This window comes from Saccostrea cucullata, unplaced genomic scaffold (genome assembly GCF_032062105.1).
Source record: "Saccostrea cucullata isolate Sc308-1 unplaced genomic scaffold, CSIRO_AGI_Scuc_v1 ctg530, whole genome shotgun sequence".
Taxonomy (NCBI): domain Eukaryota; kingdom Metazoa; phylum Mollusca; class Bivalvia; order Ostreida; family Ostreidae; genus Saccostrea; species Saccostrea cuccullata.
The window spans coordinates 205,811-224,721 of record NW_026934319.1 but is presented as its reverse complement, the minus strand read 5'-3'; the positions used below and the strand labels follow the sequence as shown (position 1 = coordinate 224,721).

The 18,911-nt window shown below is 34.0% G+C and overlaps 1 protein-coding gene across 1 annotated transcript; it reads right to left on the bottom strand.

Moving 5' to 3' along the window:
- Nucleotides 1-3,026: 3,026 nt before the first annotated feature.
- On the bottom strand, nt 3,027-13,502 carry LOC134240476 (hepatocyte growth factor-like). The gene is made up of 4 exons (XM_062722559.1): nt 13,175-13,502; nt 10,981-11,178; nt 10,764-10,900; nt 3,027-3,185 (listed from the first exon to the last, which is right to left on the bottom strand). The coding sequence occupies exons 1-4, from the start codon at nt 13,500-13,502 to the stop codon at nt 3,087-3,089; spliced, it is 762 nt and encodes a 253-aa protein (XP_062578543.1). The 3' UTR covers nt 3,027-3,086.
- Nucleotides 13,503-18,911: the final 5,409 nt, after the last annotated feature.

Genomic DNA, 18,911 nt, shown 5'->3' with positions numbered 1-18,911 from the left:
ACGTATCCAAGGAAAGAAAATATTTTTCAGGTTTTTAAGCATATATTTGCTGCTTATTTCCATAGCAACGCTCTATTTAAAGAATCTTATCTGAATTTTTTCAAATGGAAAAACTTAGAGCACACCAACATCTTATAAAATTTATAATTAGTTATGAGGAAATGTGCTTTTTTTAAAAGATAGGATCAGATTTAAACATACTTAGTGTTCCTTTGAAGCCTCTCTTTGGTATAACAACCTTGGCAACCATTGCCAACCAAAATGAAATATCATATTTTGTTCTTGGTATATGTTTCAAGGCTCTTTTTTTCTATTATTTGGTCACATTTCATCCTATAATTGCTTTTTATTTTTACGTGTATGACTTTATAAAATTCAATGAATATGTTTTTTACTTTTGAATATTTTGTTACCATAGTAACGTATGTAATAGTTGATTTACCAAACATGTTTATCATGCATTTGAGACATCTGACCTTCAACTTTTGGAAACAGTCATTTCCAATTGTTTGCTTTGCCGCAAATGATAACTATGGGGCTCTAAACATGTTAAAAAATGCCATTTTTCGAACTTTAAGACATGTTGCCATGGTAACTATAAAACATAGCAACCAATTTTTGCCTGATTTCAGTTTAGGGTATCAATGACTTTCATCATGGAGAGTTTGGAGAAATTCTGAGACTATGCGTGCCACAGCTCCTATATAAAATTTCAAATCATTACAGAGAATGGCTCTTAAGTTCTTAAACAGGGGAGTATATGCTGACTTCAAAGCACTGAATATTTTCATAAGTAATGACGCCATATGTACGTAATGAAGTCACAAACATGACGTTAATTTAAGTTTTTTATGAATTTTACAGAAAAATGTACATATTTCGTCTATATTTTGAGTAAAAGTCACCGAGCGCATGTGTGTTCAGGATCAATATTTTGATATAATGTGTAGAATGATAATATCAATGAAATATGTCAATATTGTTCCTGAACAAACTTGCGCTCTATAAATTTTAAAGCTAAAATTGTGAAATTTTGTCCATTTTGTCCTCTTTCTGAAAAAGGATATAAAATCGGACTAGTTTGTGACGGCATAAAAACAAAAATTGTGAATACAAGTTGCTTTGACACTATAATATTTTCTGTTAATTTATATTTCTCATACAATTTATTGAATTCAGCACATTTCAGGAAGTTTTCAAAATTTGACTTTTGTGGGGGCAAATATATGCAATATACCGCATATAGTTCTTTTGATCAGAAAAGCTCACTTGAGCCTTTGGCTCAGGTGAGCTAAAAACCCTGAGCTTTGATTACTCTGTGAACTTTTTCCCAAGAATTCCTGTACAGACATTTTAACTTACCTTATCTACCCACCCAGATACACCATTTCTTGTCAAGCTTAAAATCAATAAAGCAAAAAAAAAAAAAAAAAAAAAAAAAAAAAACCGGAAAAATTATTCTTTTTTTATTTTAAAATCAAAAACTGCACAGGTATTTATGAGATATAGTGTGACATTGGTCACTCTTAATTAATTACGTTCTTTACAGTCCGAATCAAGTTTTTGTCGATAGTCTACTTCCTGTCCTCCAGTATACATGTAGCCTATTTATAGAGGTCTAACGGTCTAAAATTCCAATTTGCTATTTGTAGACAAATGTCACGAATATCCTAGTTTACTACATGTTTTATAATACATATTCTGGCTCTATGTTGGCAATATCTCGAGCATTACACATAATTCAACAAAAAGGTGGTGCTCCGTCAGGAAACGTCATTTTCACAGACATTAATTGCATCGGAGAAAAATCACTATATTTCTGCTAGAACTTGAAATATTACCTCAGAAATCCTAAAACATAATAATAGAACAATATAAAGATAAATTTGAGAAAATTGTCGAAAATTATCGGGAATTATAGAAAATTAATAAGTTTATTAAATAATTTTGTTTCAAATTTTTTGTCGTGCTCCCTACCTCTCCATTAGCGATATCAACACAGCGATAATTTTAGAAGAAATATTTTTGAAATACAGAAATTTTGCCCAAAATGTATTGGAATCTTTGAGATACATATTCAGGCACGTAGCATCGTTTTTGAAAGTGGGGGGGCCAACCTGAGAAAAATTTTTTTTTCTTACCTGAAAAAGTTGACAAGCAAAAAAAAAAAAAAAAAAAAAAAAAAATTTAAAGAAAATTGCAAATTACCCAAACTCGAAAATCCTATTTCGTGGGGGGGGGGGGGGGGGGGGGGGGGGGGGGGGGGGGGGGGGGGGGGGTGTGTGGTGGGGGGGGGGGGTAGTGGCCAACTTTTTTCAAGGCAAACTTCCTTTCACTTCCAATTTTCTCCTACATTTTCTTGCAATGTATATACTATGGTAACAAGTGGGGGGGCCAACCACCTTTACAATAGACACTTTCTATAGTAAAGGTAATGTTGGGAGAAAAAGTGGGGGGGGGGGCAGGCCCCCCCCTGGCCCCCCCGGATACTACGTGCCTGATATTTCTTTGAAATTTCATAACTATATGACGCCTAGAAGAGTAAACAATAGCAGAGTCCGCGAAATGTTTGAACGGTCCTCGTTTTCTAGTGATGAAAAAAGAAGAGATTTGATGGACATTCACTGCAACCCGCCATGTATTTCTTGTTGTAAGAACTTATATCATAAATGTACATTTATCTTAAGAAACAAGTATTAAGATTCAGTCATCTGTTGTTTTTATTATCTTTTTATTTCTTGTACGTTGTTTCCTAAACGATAAGCTATGTAGAAATAATAGTGACAGAGAGTCAAATAAACAACTAAATGACTTAATTGAAGCGAACGGCAGTGTGGTCAAGGTGAATAATTCTTGCTATAGTCGACCGAAGTTGGGACTTAATCTCCAGACATGAATTATTAGTAGTCGTCCAGGGATTCTGCGACGGCGTCAGTCCAAATATCTAGCCTAGCAGAATCTCAACAGGGATTAACAATAGTCTTTTATCTACGCTTGTTCATGTTACCGTCAAGGACAGGGTGCCTAAATAAACCATAAAAGTTTTACAAAGGGTACTTTTAGGGTTGAAAAAGTCTTCTAGGTATTTAACATCTTGGTACATCACAGTCCTCCCATCTCGTGTTAGGGTCAGTGGTGTAGCACCAAGATCCGGAATGATCATCAGGGTTCCTACAGTAGTTCTCCTACAAAGAAAGCCAATGATCAGTTAATTAAGAACACCAGGGTTCCTAAATTAGTTCTCTTACAAGGAGACACATTTATCAATTCAATACGATCATTAGGATTCCCATAGTAATTCTCCTACAAAGAAACGCATTTATCAATTAATTACGACCACTAGGATTGATGCATAATGCATTAGTTTTCCTACAAAGAAATACATTTATAAATACATGTAAATAAGGTTCACTATGATTCCTACAGTAATTTTCCTACTTATACCCCATTTATACGACGAAAATTTACTCATGTGTGCAAATTTACATATAAGTAAATTAACTCCGTAAGTAAAAGTTAATTTGCTATGCGTTCAGACGAGATTTATATGAGCTGTAAGTAAATCCTCATATTTTTATATTAACTAAGGAGATGGGCAGATTCACAATTGTGATTTTTTTTTAATATAAAAGGGGCAATCCTTATTGTTTGTGTATTCATGTAAGACTAACTTTTCAATCTTCCTCAAAAGGGGGGGGGGGGGGTCCGTTCCACCGATTTCTTGGTACAACTTAGTTAATTACTTTAAGGAGAAAGAATGGTATAAGAATTTACACACGAAGAAGGAAAACTTATTAAAATTATAAATATGAGCTGCAAGATTGACATGGCAAAATTTTGTTGCAAATTTGTAATTAACTATTTTCAATTCACTGAAGAGAAAAATAGAACATTTAACATTTATAAACTGCAGTTGTTCATATTTGCGATGGAAGAACTTTTTATAAGCTTTAATTTAAGCAAAATGACATTATTGTCATCCTGTGCATTATAGATGTCTTAAAAATTGCTATTATATTCAATATAATGATAATTTTGCAGCGTCAATAATCAAGACACCTTACTTCTTTTATATATTTTTTGTATCAAAATCTAACACAAGTGTAGGTAAGAACTTATTTTAAGTGCCTTTAACATTTGCATTTTGTAGTCACATCTCTTACATGCGCAAGGTGCAAAAATTCACTTTCAATTTATAGATTAGAACTGGGTTTCACAAAACCATCGTAAGATTTATCCTAAGAAAGATCTTACCATCATCTTAAGATTTGACTTATGACAATCATAAGATTTGTCACTACTGTTACACCAAACTATCTTAATTATAAAAAAATTTAAGACGAATTTCGATTCGTTCTTCAATTTCACAGGGATTTTTGATAAAAATATGTTTGCACGAAGTTTAGTTGCATGCCTTTCCTTAATTTTGCAGATATACCCTCGGAAATTAAAAAAAAACATTTAATCTAATTAGGGCGTGTTTGTGTGTGTTTGGGGTCGGGTTTAAAAATGTACCTTTTTGTACCAAATGTCTGATCTGGCCAATTTTCAAGTTATTTTTTAGCTAATCAGAGCTCAATTTCAGGAAAATATTTTCCTTTCCTGTTGCACAGGAACCCGATAAATAAAAAAATGTTAAAATTTCATGTGACATGTCGATAAAATTTTCACTTTTCAAGTACGCCCAGATTCCTGCCGAATGCCCATCAAAAGCGCCCACGTTCTTTGAATTAATTTCATCACTATAAAAAAACTGAATAATTTTTTTTAAATGTCTTCTTGCTCAGAAAATAGTATTTACTGACAAATTGCTTGTTTTACGAAAATGTTTTTTTTAAATTAAAGCTACTACAATGTATAGTATCTTAACCTTTACAAATTGATAAATGACTATAGCAATGAATCCTTTTGAAACACAAAATAATCGTGTTCAAAGTTTACTCATAAAATTCGATGAAGGTGTCTTTAAAATGCTTCAACTGCTGCAATAAAATAACAATGCTAACAGATGAAGAAATGGAAACGAAAAAAAATTTCCAATCAAAATCTTATAATATCAATACCTTTAAGAAAGAATGAAAAAATAGCATGCGCATACAGCATCTAATGTTACAGCATGATTTTCATACACATTACACATTACATGTACATGTTCTTAAGAAGCATTGAGTTTGAGTTTGAACATATTTTATTGCACTAAATACGTATATACAATGGGATTGGGCACAAGTTCTAAAAACTTAAATCGCCCTCTCCCTACATGAGATATTTTAACAGGATGAATTAGAAATGTTCAACAGTTTGTACAAAATAAATTACAAGTAAATTAAATTAACTCTCATTGTGGACATACCGGTATATATAGACTGCTACATTATTATGTTCCCCAAACGGAGTTTGGGAACATATTGTTTTTACTCTGTTTCTTATTATTATTATTCTTTTTTCTTCTTATTTCTTCTCCGGTACTTTTTTGTCCGCGAGTGTTCTCAGAAACTGTTCACCCAACTGAGCTAAAACCTTTTTAGGGTTAATAGGTGTGTAGTGTAGGTGTGCTGAACGAAGGTCATTTTGCGCGCATACGCGTGCACGTGCGTGCGCGTGATATTAGTGAAATGACTTATATACTTAATATAGCTATAACTTTTACATTTTTCAATGAATTGATTTGAAACTCATTATATAATGATATATTAATAGTGTAGATAATTTGACACTGTCAAATTAGCACGTACTCACGCGCATTCACGTGCGCTTCGCTCTGATTGGCTGAAACGAATATCTCAATATCTTTTCTGTTTTTCGACGAAATGCTGTGAAATTTAAGACATGGGCATACTTTAGGATGTCCTACAATATGATATATCGCAATTCTCATGAAAACACGCGCATGCACGTGCGCTGCAATCTGATTGGCTAAAACTTTAAATGGCTATAACTCCCTTGTTTTTCAACCAAACAGACTGGGATTTAGAACATAGACAGACATAATAGACTCCTACAAGAGGGCATGGTCAGTATGCACATGCAAGCACGTGTTTGCACGAGTACTTTGCTCTGATTGGTTGAAACAGAAATCTTAATATCTTTTTTGTTTTTAGACGAAATGCTTTGATATTTTAAACAAAGTCATGCATTAAGATATCCTACAATATGATACATAATATTTTTCATCAAATCACGTGCTTGCACGTGCGCTGCAATCTGATTGGCTTAAACTTTAAATGGTTATAACTTCCTTGATTTTCAACCAAACAGAATGGGATTTAGAACATAGATCGACATAATAGATTCCTACACGATAGTATGGTCATTATGCACATGCATGCACGTGCGTGCACGTGAAATGAGAAAAATTAAAATACACTCAAATGAGCGTTTTTTTAAAAATATTTTTGGAATAAATGCTTAAATATTGTGTATATTTTAATACATTGAAAGTGTAGACAAGATGATATGGTCATTACGCACATGCATTCACATGCGCACGCGTGCAATGCTAAAATTGAAATATACTTATAATACTTCTGGAAAAACGTTGTTAAAGACTAAAGTACGAAGAGTTTGTCTTATGTAATGAGGCTTACATGGAATATGGCACCAAAAGGGAGTTGGGGAGCGTTTGGGGAACATCTGTAACGGTTCCCGTTACAATTAGCCCTAGTTGTTTATACAAATAGTTTTAAAAAATGAGTACAATCAGTTAAATCTACCAGAATGCTGAATATAAGAATGTACAATAGAAAACAGATATTCATTTTCAGCAATACTGAGTAATGTATCCCCCCAGAGTAAAGTCTGAATGTCAACAATATGGACTTTAATAAATCTCAAGAACTTATCGAAAAACTCTTTCCTGGCCTCGTTGTAGTTAGGGCACGAGAAAAAATAATGATGTGTATTTTCTACCTTGAACATAGTGGACTAGATATCATATTACATCTATAAAGATCAGCGTTTAGCACGCAATTGTGCCGAAGCCGTGTATGCAGTATATTGTTGCGTCTTTTACCAAAATTAAGATATGGCGGAGCTTCAGTTATTTTTTGTTTAATTTTACTTTTGAAAACAGACAAAGAGCTCGAAAGTCTGGTATTTAGCGGTAAGGAATTCCACTCATTTATTACAGTTGGTACAAATGATGATTTGTAAGTTTGCAATTTACATACAGGTATACTATAATTTTGTGAGTTTCTTGTTGTATATGCAGAAGCATTACATCGCATATCAGGTATAATCTCAGATAGGTACTCTGGTACTAAATCATTGTGAATTTTGTACATGGTATTTAATCTTTGGATCTTGCGTCTGTCGCTGAGTGGTTCCCAGCCTGTTTCAAAATACAATGAGTCTCTAGAGGCAATCATAGTTATACCCCACGCAACTAGTTGCGGGAGGTATAATGTTTTTGACCCGTCCGTCAGTCAGTCAGTCCGTCAGTCAGTCCTCTTTTTTTGTCAGCGCAACTCCTCATAAACCGCTGCACAGAATTTCATCAAACTTTGCAGGTATTTAGGACATAATGTGTAGATATGCATATTACCAGGAAATTCCGATTCCTTTATTTGTTCCAGGAATTTCCGCACTTTTTAACTTAGGCATTTGGCATTACCTTGAATATAGAGATGAACAGTTTGTCAGCGCAACTCCTCATAAACCGCTGCACAGAATTTCGTCAAACTTTGCAGTTATTTAGGACACGATGTGTAGATGTGCATATTACCAGGAAATTCCGATTCCATTATTTTTTCTGGGAATTTCCGCACTTTTTAACTTAGGCATTTGGCCATACCTTGAATATAGAGGTGAACAGATTGTCAGCGCAACTCCTCATAAACTGCTGCACAGAATTTCGTCAAACTTTGCAGTTATTTAGGACACAATGTGTAGATATGCATTTTACCAGGAAATTCCGATTCCATTATTTTTTCTGGGACTTTCCGCACTAAATACTTAGGTTTTTGGCCATACCTTTTATATAGAGATAAACAGTTTGTCAGCGCAACTCCTCATAAACCACTGCACAAAATTTCGTCAAACTTTGCAGATATTTAGGACACAATATGTAGATGTGCATATTACCAGGAAATTCCGATTCCTTTATTTTTTCCGGGACTTCCCGCACTAAAAACTTAGGTTTTTGGCCATACCTTTTATATAGAGATGAACAGTTTGTCAGCGCAACTCCTCATAAACCACTGCACAGAATTTCGTTAAACTTCGCAGATATTTAGGACACAATATGTAGATGTGCATATTACCAGGAAATTCCGATTCCTTTATTTTTCCGGGAATTTCCACACTTTCCAACTTAGACTTTTTGGCCATATTTTGAATATACAGATGAACAGTTCGTCAGCACCACTCCTCTCTTAAACTGTTGTACATAGTTTCTTCAACCTATGCAGATATTTAGGACATATTCCATTATTTTATCCCAAAGAGTTTTGCCTATTATTCAAGAAAATTTCTCCCCCCCCCCCCCCCAACCACTTCAAATTAATGTTTGGATTTGTATAATGCCAAGAAATTTTGATTCCATTATTTATCTAGAAACTTCATTCCACATTTAAATGTCCTCATATGCAAGACATTTTGATGTGAAAATTTTTTGCAATTATTGCCCTTTTTGATCTATACTATGTATTTAAAGTGCACTAGCTGTGCCTTTCATTATGTGTATCACCGTCAAGTTTTGGGGGAGCGTGGGGTATGTGAGCTAGCTCACTTTTTCTTTCATTAGTCCAGTAACAATCCGAGCTGCGTGTAGTTGCAATTTCTCTTAATTTTTCAGAATCGATGGATAGACAACCACCCCATGCAACTGAAGCATACTCAAGTTGGGGACGGATAAATGAAGTATACATAAGTGAAAGGCTTTTTCGATTTATTTTAAACTTAAGTTTTTTCAAAAGACCTAATTTCTTGTATGCATTAGACAGCAAGATTTCAATATGAGATGACCAACTGAAGTTGTATGAAAAAGTTACCCCTAGATGCTTATGAGTTTGAACATATTCTAATTGGCTATCCTGGAAAAGGAGTTTTGTAAATTCTTTGTTTTTTCTTGTGTTAAAAAATACAACCTTAGTTTTAGAGGGATTAAATTTTAACAACCATTTTTTATACCACTCTTCAAGAGATTAAAGATCATTAAGAAGCATTGTGGGGTGCAGTTTCAGTTGGGAGCGGACACAAGCAAAGAAAATATGCATTTAAATGAATAAAGTGGAAAAACATAAAGTAGGTACTACATTTTATCATTTTCTATCAATTGTTTATTTGCAAATAATTTTTTGCGCGAGGGGGGGGGGGGGGGGGGGGGGGGGGCATTGGTCCGTCTTGCCTGAAATAGTCCGAAGGATTGTATTATCTCTAAAAACCGTTTTTCTTTAAATATCCTTCAATTTTAAGCCAAAATATATTTTTTATATTGTCGCCAGTTTCACTTTAGACTTTAAAAAGCATGTATCTAGTTGTTTTAAGATTTTGATAAATCTTAAGATTATCATAAGATATGACAGTTTTGTGAAACAACTATGGTGCAATCTTAAGAAAGTTACAAGTTTGGCTTTCCAGAAAGCCTGAAATGTCATCTCTTTGGTATCAATAATGTCAAAGAAATAAAACAGAAAGGGGGATATTTTAATGCAATGAATATATGGATTATTACACCTGAAGTTCCCAAATGACTCACTCAGCAAAATCCACAGTAAAGTACGCAGTTTCTTTTGGCCGCAGTATATATATGGAAAGCATGGACGTCTGCGAGAGCACCCAAGGCGATTTTTGGTGAAATTTCATTCTAGCGGTATTTGTGCTTCTGGGTGTTTACAATTTACTTACCTTGAACTATATTTTCTTAACACAATACGGATTGATTGATTGTATACTGTTTAACGTCCCTCTCCAGAATATTTCACTGATATGGAGACGTCACCATTGCCGGTGAAGGGCTGCAAATTTGGGCCTATGCTCGGCACTCAGGGCCACTGAGTAGGGAGGGATCTTTATCGTGCCACACCTGCTGTGACACGGAGCCTCGGTTTATACGGTCTCATCCGAAGGACCGCCCCATTTAGTCGCCTTTTACGACAAGCAAGGGGGTACTGAAGACCTATTCTAACCCGGATCCCCACGGGGCCGGAATTATCAACAATACTTATCATTCATTTAAAAGCAGCTAATCATTAAAGTTTGACAGGAATTAATTTAATAAATCCAATTACAGACTAAAAAATTAACATAAAATTAGAGTTGACCACTCTTCGTTCATTTTTTGCAGAATCTAATTGTAAGCTTGTTCTATTGTGCGAGAACCAGTTTTCCCTTCGAAATCACGTCATTGTCAATTCTCCTTGTGTGGCTTACCAATTTAATAAGGCATAGTATTGAGGATCAATATATATACCACACACCGAAACTATAGATATTTATAAGCATCGTACTTCTTTTCCAAATTTTCCTTGGCTTTCAAATAGGCCTAAACCGAAAGTAGATCACACACTCCTAAGCTAGTTCTTCTAAAAGAAAACCAGTTTACAGGCTACTTGGAACTCTGTAAAACATCGAGGACTCCCGAAAGATTAATGGAGGCTTACACTAGGACTTCACTTCCGGCATACGATCTTAATGTGTCATCTCCCGAGGGAGATGACAAATATTCGGTCTTAAGACAGATCTTAGTCATAAGACAGCTTTGTGAAACTGGCACCAGGACATTTTAAAAGAAAAAAGATACTATTTTTTTAACTTATACTCACATCATTACCAGGAAAGTTATAATTATTAGGAATATGGGGAGTTCTGGCGTCCCAGCGCTGGCAAGTTTTCTTAGTTGTAGTCACGTTCTTTTTACCTCTATAATTGATTTGTTTTGGGTCATCGGCCTCTGTGCACTCTAAAAATCAAAAAGTGTTCTAATTTCTATTTTTTATTTCATGCAAAATTGATTTACAAACGATAAAATAAAATATATACCTTCACACATTGCGGTTGACCATTTTCCGGTTTCCAAACATGTTATTTGATTCCGACCCACACTTACTGTCTTAGGTGGACAAGTATAATTTGTGGTTTCCCCGACACGACTTTCGGTTGTATTCGCGATATACAAATTTGTATCTGATGGAACGTACGCATCCAAGAAGTGGATAGTTGATGTTCCAGCACAACAACCTAGTGATTGAGTGAAATAAAAAATATTATATAGATAAACATATCGCTAATAATCCAAAAAATGATATTTCCCTTCTATATAAGGTACAATGAAGCAATGAAGACTGATAATAAGCAAGGTAAAATATCAATAATATTAAACTCATCAAAAAAAAAGAAACACATACACGTAGTAGGAACAATGCCCTGAAAAATGTCATACTCTTTTTTAGATAGATATGTTGCGCTTGAGTGAAATGCGAGAATTTTTAAATGCAATTATAAACTTTTCAGGTATTCTGCAAGTCTCACAGACAAAAAGGCCTGATTTTACAAAATCCCCCCATAAAATTTTTATCTCAATTTTCAATTGTTGGTTTCTGATGCAATTCCTTCAGGTACAAAGGGGTTATCAAAAGCGGGGGTTCTCGATTTTATCTAAAAATTGACGCTTTCTAAAAATGCTGCATCTGAATGTTGCACAGGAAAAGGAAAATTGACGACTGAAAGCAGGGGTACCACAATCTACAATTGCAAGAGATTTTAATGTTAAGCACAGCGCCATATCTTACCTATAAAACGTAAACCATTGACAACGAAAACCTAATGTTCGCAAAAAATACGGTAGACTGCGTGTGACATCAGCAGCACATCACTTCAGAGATTTACGTTAATAGCATGAACAGGCACGTAGCATCGTTTTTGAAAGTGGGCGGCCAACCAGAGAAAATTTTTTTTACTTAGGCCATTCCAAGTTTTTTCTATGTTTAGCGTCCGCTAGCGCCTTGGTTTTTGACACCCCATGTCAGAAAAAACAAACAGAATCAGGAGTCCGAAAATTAATTATTCAGGTCAAAATTTATTATTTCCGGCAATATCTCTAAATATTTGTATAATATTTCATTATTGGAATAGTATCAGTATTTAATACCTTGATTTGCTGAAGCAGATAACTTTCCTTTTGAAAATAGATAAATGAAATCACATTTTTGAATAAATTCATTCTTATTAATATAAAATATAATTATGTTTTATTTTTTTTACGTGTGTGTGTGTGTTTTTTTTTTGTGAATAGCTAGCTAGTTTTTGAAAGATGGGTGGACGCTAAACAGAGAAAAAACTTGGAATGGCCTTACCTGAAAAAGTTGACAAGCAAAAAAAAAAAAAAAAAGGAAGAAAGACAAAAAAAGTTGTCCAAACTCGAAAATCCTATTTCGTGGAGGGGGGGGGGGGGTGGGGATAGTGGCCAACTTCTTCAAAGCCTACTTACTATCACTTCCAATTTTTCCCCTACAATCCCTAATATCCCTATACTATGGTAAAAAGTGGGGGGGGGGGGGGGGCAAACATCCTTTCAATGAACATTTACTAAAGGTAATGTTGGGTAAAAATGGGGGGTGGGTGGGTGGCCAGCCCCCCCCCCCGCCCCCCCGTTGCTACGTCCCTGATGAATGTAACACAATGACGTCATCTAAAGCATTAGCTATCCCTGAACTGCACAGATCATCTAACAAGACCATTTTCAGTTGACGACGTATTATTGCAAGAAGATTATTCATGCCATTGTTTCGACCCCATAACACCCCTAATATCGACTTCAAAGATCTCAGATCAAAAGAGTATGACCACAGCATCACCACTGAACATTTTGGTTTAGCTACTAGTCCAGAATGTTTATCAGAAAGCCTCTTATAAGTTTAAGAGTGCTAATGCTTTGTTATGAATGTTAGACAGATAACTCCCTCCAGGACGTTAAAAAAGTTGGTGGTGGCAGTGTAATGATATGGAAAACTTTTATATAAATGTAAGATTGAAAATATATACATTGTACTTAAATAAATTCAGATAAGATGAGCAGAAGTGTTGAAAGGTTTGTAAAAATTTGCATCTTCTAAAATAAAAAAAAACCCCACACCGCTGAAGAAAAACATCATATGGTTCCCACCTGTCTTTACTGATCAAACATTTTTTTTCTATATTGACTTTCATTGAATTACTCATTTGATATGCTTCTTACCTCTTTCACAAAAATATTCCCATCTTTCTTCAGTAATGTCTGCAGTGAAATTGTCAAAGCAATGGATCTGGGAATGCAGACGACACTGGTTCTTTTCCTTGTTGTATCCAACGCACTTGCAGTTGTCGTAACACCTCATCGCGCACACTAACAGAGAATCAGCAGTCATATGGCTTAGAAACCCAACATTGCTGATTTTGTTGTCAATCTCCATTGTAGTTTTGAAGAAAAGACGTGATGTTAGTGTGAGCATGGACATAGGATCAATGTATGATAAAAATACAAATAATGTTGATTTTATAATGTTGTAGGAGAAAGCGGAAGCCATCGCGCTTTTATTTTTAATTAAATCTTTTCGAAAGAAAATGCATCATAAAATCAGACACAAGAAGTTTTATATATATATGTAAATTTCCCTTGGGTGTAGTTGATTATCGATACTCAAACACCGCCATTCAAGATGGATCTGTTTAAATGGTACATTTTATATTTTATCATCGAGGGCAGAAACAGCCCGGAGGACCGGGCTGCTCTATACATAGGATTTTCGATTTTGATAAAATCTATCTTTGAATAATCAAATATTTGTTCGTATTTTATAAATACTGTCTTAATTGTCGTATACTCACAGAGCCAGTTACTTTTGTTTTAATGAGACGCGCAAAGTCGCTAAGAGATTTTAATTTTCTATTTTCATTGAATAATTGTTTTGTATATAAAATTCCACTTTTTACCCAGTTTTAAAAACAGAATGATTTTCCCTTGTAAGTAAAAAAACTTATTGGACCAAATAGGTTGTGTCAAAAATCTGTCTGTTGTATCTAGTTTTATGGCTTCTTTGCAAAAGTTATAGCATAAGAAGATTTCTTTATCAAAAAAAAAAAAAAAAAACGGCATGTGTTGAACAATATCAGATCTTTTTATAACTGTTTCTGATGTAATTAAAATATACTGTAAATCAATATCCAGAGCTTTACAAAAGCTGTTTACAAAATCTTTTATTACATGTTTAGTTAGGAGCAGTCTAGGAACCCAGGCTAGCTGCTTTCAACGCCCTTAGTTTTGATTCTATATCAGTCAAACCTATACCACCCTCAATTATTTCCCCTGTCACAGTATTTCTTTTATTCGTTCGTTTTTAGATAATTTGTTTTATTTATTAAAATAGTCTTTGTCTGGTAGTTCTAGTATTGTGGACTTATAAACCAATTTATGAATAGCTATTTATTACAGCCCATTTGCCAAAAAGTGTTAATTTTCTTCTTTTTTTTCCCCACGACTCAAATAAAGTTTCCATTTCATGATATATTTTCATCCAATTTTTGTTGTAGCATTCTATTTTATCATGTCCTGGATATATTCCTAAACATTTCACCTCGTGGTTTGTTACGTTTATACCTTTTATATTGTTCTTTTAAGGAGCCTAAAAGCATACATTCTGTGTTATCTAAATTTATTTTTGAAAATAATCCCGCATGTTTACCAAAAAAGATCTATTGTACTTATTGCTTTGGATAGTGATTGAATATTTTTAAGTGCCAGCGTCATATCATCTGCATGTTGTATATTCTTGATTTTTTTATCTGAATTTTGGTATTTAAAACCTTCAATGTTTATATTGTTTTTCAATCTTTCTGACAATATTTCAGCTACAAAAAGGTATAATATTGCAGATATTGGGCATCCTTGTCAAATCCCTCTATTCATTTCACATGTTTTGGATATCCAACCCTTATTTTTTAATCGGAAAGTAAGATTTTTATGAAGGCATTTCATCCATTTTATAAAACAATTACCAAAGTTAATTGAGTACTAATAAAGTTACTTAAGGAATTGATAAAGTTTATAAGGGTATTTTTGTTCGACTTTCATCCGACTATAAGTTTTCAAAATATTCTCGACTATCGTCTTCATCAATTAGACGCATGCCTTTTTCACACATATCGAAGCGGTTTGATGATCAAGACTCATTTCTTTTGTTTACTGTATTTATTTCCCGGGCAACAATTGATGGTTACATCAATGTTTTCTTGTGTTTGGTTGTGTTAGAATATTAACATAATAAAACGAAACGTAAATTAACTTATTTTTTTAATATCCCTTAAGGATTTAAGAATTTTATCCGCTCTGATGTGAAAATATATTATTAATCTTTTATTAAAACGTTACGGGTATATACCAGAATATATAGAAATATATAGAAATTTGACATCAGATACATATTAAAATAAATCACACCATACTGTATGCCTCAACAAAGTATATACTAAAATTCAAGCACCTATTATGAGAAGTTGCTGAGAAAACTGTGACAAAATTTTGTTAATGTATGAAACGGACAGATGCACAGACAAACAGGAAGTTGACATAAGATTTTAACAACCAGAAGTCTCTGTCGAGACTGAGGCTCTACTGGTTTGTTCTTATAGCAAAGGAAGAGAAAAGTACTAAAGCAGTTGGGAATTGAAACTTTACAAAAGCAATAAATAGAAATAGAAACTTTTTGAGAAAAGTACTAAAGCAGTTGGGAATTGAAACTTTACAAAAGCAATAAATAGAATAATGATCCTTGATTAAGTCTCTTTATGTTCTTAGTGTAGTCTACTTGCATGCCACATTATATTATAATCAGACTAAAACTGTATTTGGAGTAGCATTTTGAAAGTATTTAACAGAAATTTCTACTTTTAGCAACCACGGCAACACCGTTCATCGAAATCAAAAACCGATACACAGAATTATGTACCTTATATATATATATATAGTGTGTCTACTTGCATGCCACATTATACATGTATTACAATCAGACTAAAACTGTATTTGGAGTTGCATTTTGAAAGAATTTCGATGAATGGTGTGAAATTCTTTCAAAATGCAACTCCAAATACAAAAACCGATATACTGATCTATGTATCTAAGTGTAGTCTACTTGTGTGCCAAGTTAGATTGAAATCAGACCAAAAGTGTAGGAGGAATAGCATTTTGAAAGAATTTCTCAGAAATTTCTATTTTTAGTAACCACGGCAACACCATCCATCGAAATCAAAAACCGATATATAGAAATAGAATTATGTATCTTCGTGTAGTCTACTTGTGTGCCAAGTTATATTGAAATCAGACCAAAAGTGTAGGAGAAGTAGCATTTTGAAAGAATTTCTCAGAAATTTCTATTTTTAGTAACCACGGCAACACCGTTCATTGAAATCAAAAACCGATATATAGAAATAGAATTATGTATCTTCGTGTAGTCTACTTGTGTGCCAAGTAATATTAAAATCGGACCAAAACTGTAGGAGAAGTAGCATTTTGAAAGAATTTCACAGAAATTTCTATTTTTATTAACCACGGCAACACCGTTCATTGAAATCAAAAACCGATAAACAGAATTATGTATCTTAGTGTAGTCTACTTGTGTGCCAAGTTATATTGAAATCAGATCAAAACTGTAGGAGGAGTAGCATTTTGAAAGTATTTCAGAGTAATTCTGGTCTCTGACCAGTAGAGCTAAAAATTAATCAGGAAAGAGTGCGCTAAAATGTCAGGCATTTGCGATGAGTAGTAAGTGAGAAAACTGTGACAAAAATTTGATTTGTTATGTATGAAACATGTATGAAATACAGACGCACGGACAAACAGTAAGTTAACATTAGAATTGAGCAAGATTAAGTCCTACCATATGGTATGCCTAAAAGAAGATTGTGTTGAAATTTCAAGCATCTGCAATGAGTAGTTGCTGAGAAAAATGCGACGAAATTTGTCATGCATGAAACATGTATAAAACGGACAGACGCACGGACAAGCAGGAAATTGACATCAGAATTAAACAAAAATGAATCCCACCATATGGCATGCCTCAGAGAAGATTGTGTTCATGCCTCAGAGAAGATTGTGTTAAAATTTCGAGCATCTGCGATGAGTAGTTGCTGAGAAAACTGCGACGAAATTTGTCATGCATGAAACATGTATGAAACGGACAGACGCACGGACGAGCAGGAAGATGACATCAGAATTTAACAAAAATGAATCCCAACATATGGCATGCCTCAGAGAAGATTTGTGTTCATGCCTCAGAGAAGATTGTGTTAAAACTTCAAGCATCCGCGATGAGTAGTTGCTGAGAAAACGTTTTTCCTTATTCAATAATTTCGTTTTTCTTTATTCAATAATTTCTTTTTTCTTTATTTTAATGATACAGATTGTTTTTCATGAATTAGTTTTTCTTTATTTAATAATTTCGATTTTTCTTTATTTAATAGTTTTTTTATTTACTTTAGGTTTGCACTATTATGCTTCACTGCAATTTACTAATATGCATGATTTCTTTTCTTGTTATTTTTTGAGTTTGATAGGTGATGTTTGCATCTGCTTAGGTAATCAGAAATATATGACGTTTTCCACAGGCACTAAGGCGCTGGACCCCCTCCCCTTTCCATTTTTTCTATTCAAATATGGGGGTCGGCATATTTTTTCCAATTTTGGTAGCTAACTATGCACTACATATCATCTGATACATAAAAATAGGGTTCTCCTTTTATTATCTCCAGTATTTTGAGAAGATTAATTGATCTGTTCATTTTTTAATGTCCCTCTCGAGAATTATTCATAAATATATTGAAACGCCATCATTTGCCGGTGGAGAGCTGCAATTAATATTTTAGAAAGGAAATCAAATAACATTATCAATAATTAATGAGAAAAAGATCCACAGAGAAAAAAAAATGTTATTGATTACACATGTTTTGGGGTTCAATTTTATTTTCCGATTGGGAAAAAACAATGAAGCAATTAGTGTTTGTTCTATTAAAATGAAGGAACAAAGCAAAAACTGGGACACATTCAGAATGTATAGTTTTAGAACCAATTTTACTACAATTTTTCCCCCTCGATATATGGCCCAATTACTGCGTGTCAATATGGCGTTAATAACTGTATTTAATGCATCAATCGTTCATTTAATTATTTATTAAAATTTTTTGCTACATTTCAATACAATATATTCAACACTTTTTTAATTTTCTTAAGTAATATCAGTTTCCTTTGCATCTTCATTTATTAAATGTGATTAGCAATTTTAATTTTTGTTTTGAATTAAAACAAGAGGCCCATAGGTAACATCGCTCAACTGAGTATCTTTAGCCATGCAGTTCTTTACCAGACCCCCCTTGTAATATCTATTGTGACCCCACCCTACTCCAGGGGTTAATATTTTAACAATTTGGAATCTACAATATACCAGGATGCTTCCACAAAAGCTTCAGCTTTCTCTGACCCAGTGTTTATTAAAAGATTTTTCCTATATGTACTGAGGGACTTTAAAAACGCAACACCTAAAACTATATGGTGTTTTAAATTTATTCATAGGTCTTATAAACAAATTATTTCTTGTATACATTCAACCATGTTTAATGTTCAGTGTTCTTTAATTTTTAAAACCATTTTATTCACAAAAGGGCTACAATTGAAAAGAATGTCAAAGAGGGTTGCGTCAAAAATGTGGGTTTGGCCACTAATACTGTGTATGGCCTCCATTGGCATGGATTACGGCGCGAAGGCGACTTGTCATTGACTGGCAGACACTTCGAATAGTCCTTTGAGGAATATTCTGCCACTCCTCCAACAAGGCCCTCTCAAGTTCCTGTGGGTTCTGAGGCTGAGGGTGGCGTCTGCACATGTCTCCCCAGCTCGTCCCACAAATGCTCAATCGGATTTAAGTCTGGAGACAAAGCGGGCCAATCAA

Coding starts and splice junctions, on each gene's coding strand:
- LOC134240476 (XM_062722559.1), bottom strand. CDS start 13,502: ATGGCTTCCGCTTTCTCCTACAACATTATAAAATCAACATTATTTGTA. Junction 10,901..10,980: donor GTCAACCGCAATGTGTGAAG/GTATATATTTTA, acceptor TTTGATTTTTAG/AGTGCACAGAGGCCGATGAC. Junction 3,186..10,763: donor ATAACTTTCCTGGTAATGAT/GTGAGTATAAGT, acceptor CTTTCTTTGTAG/GAGAACTACTGTAGGAACCC.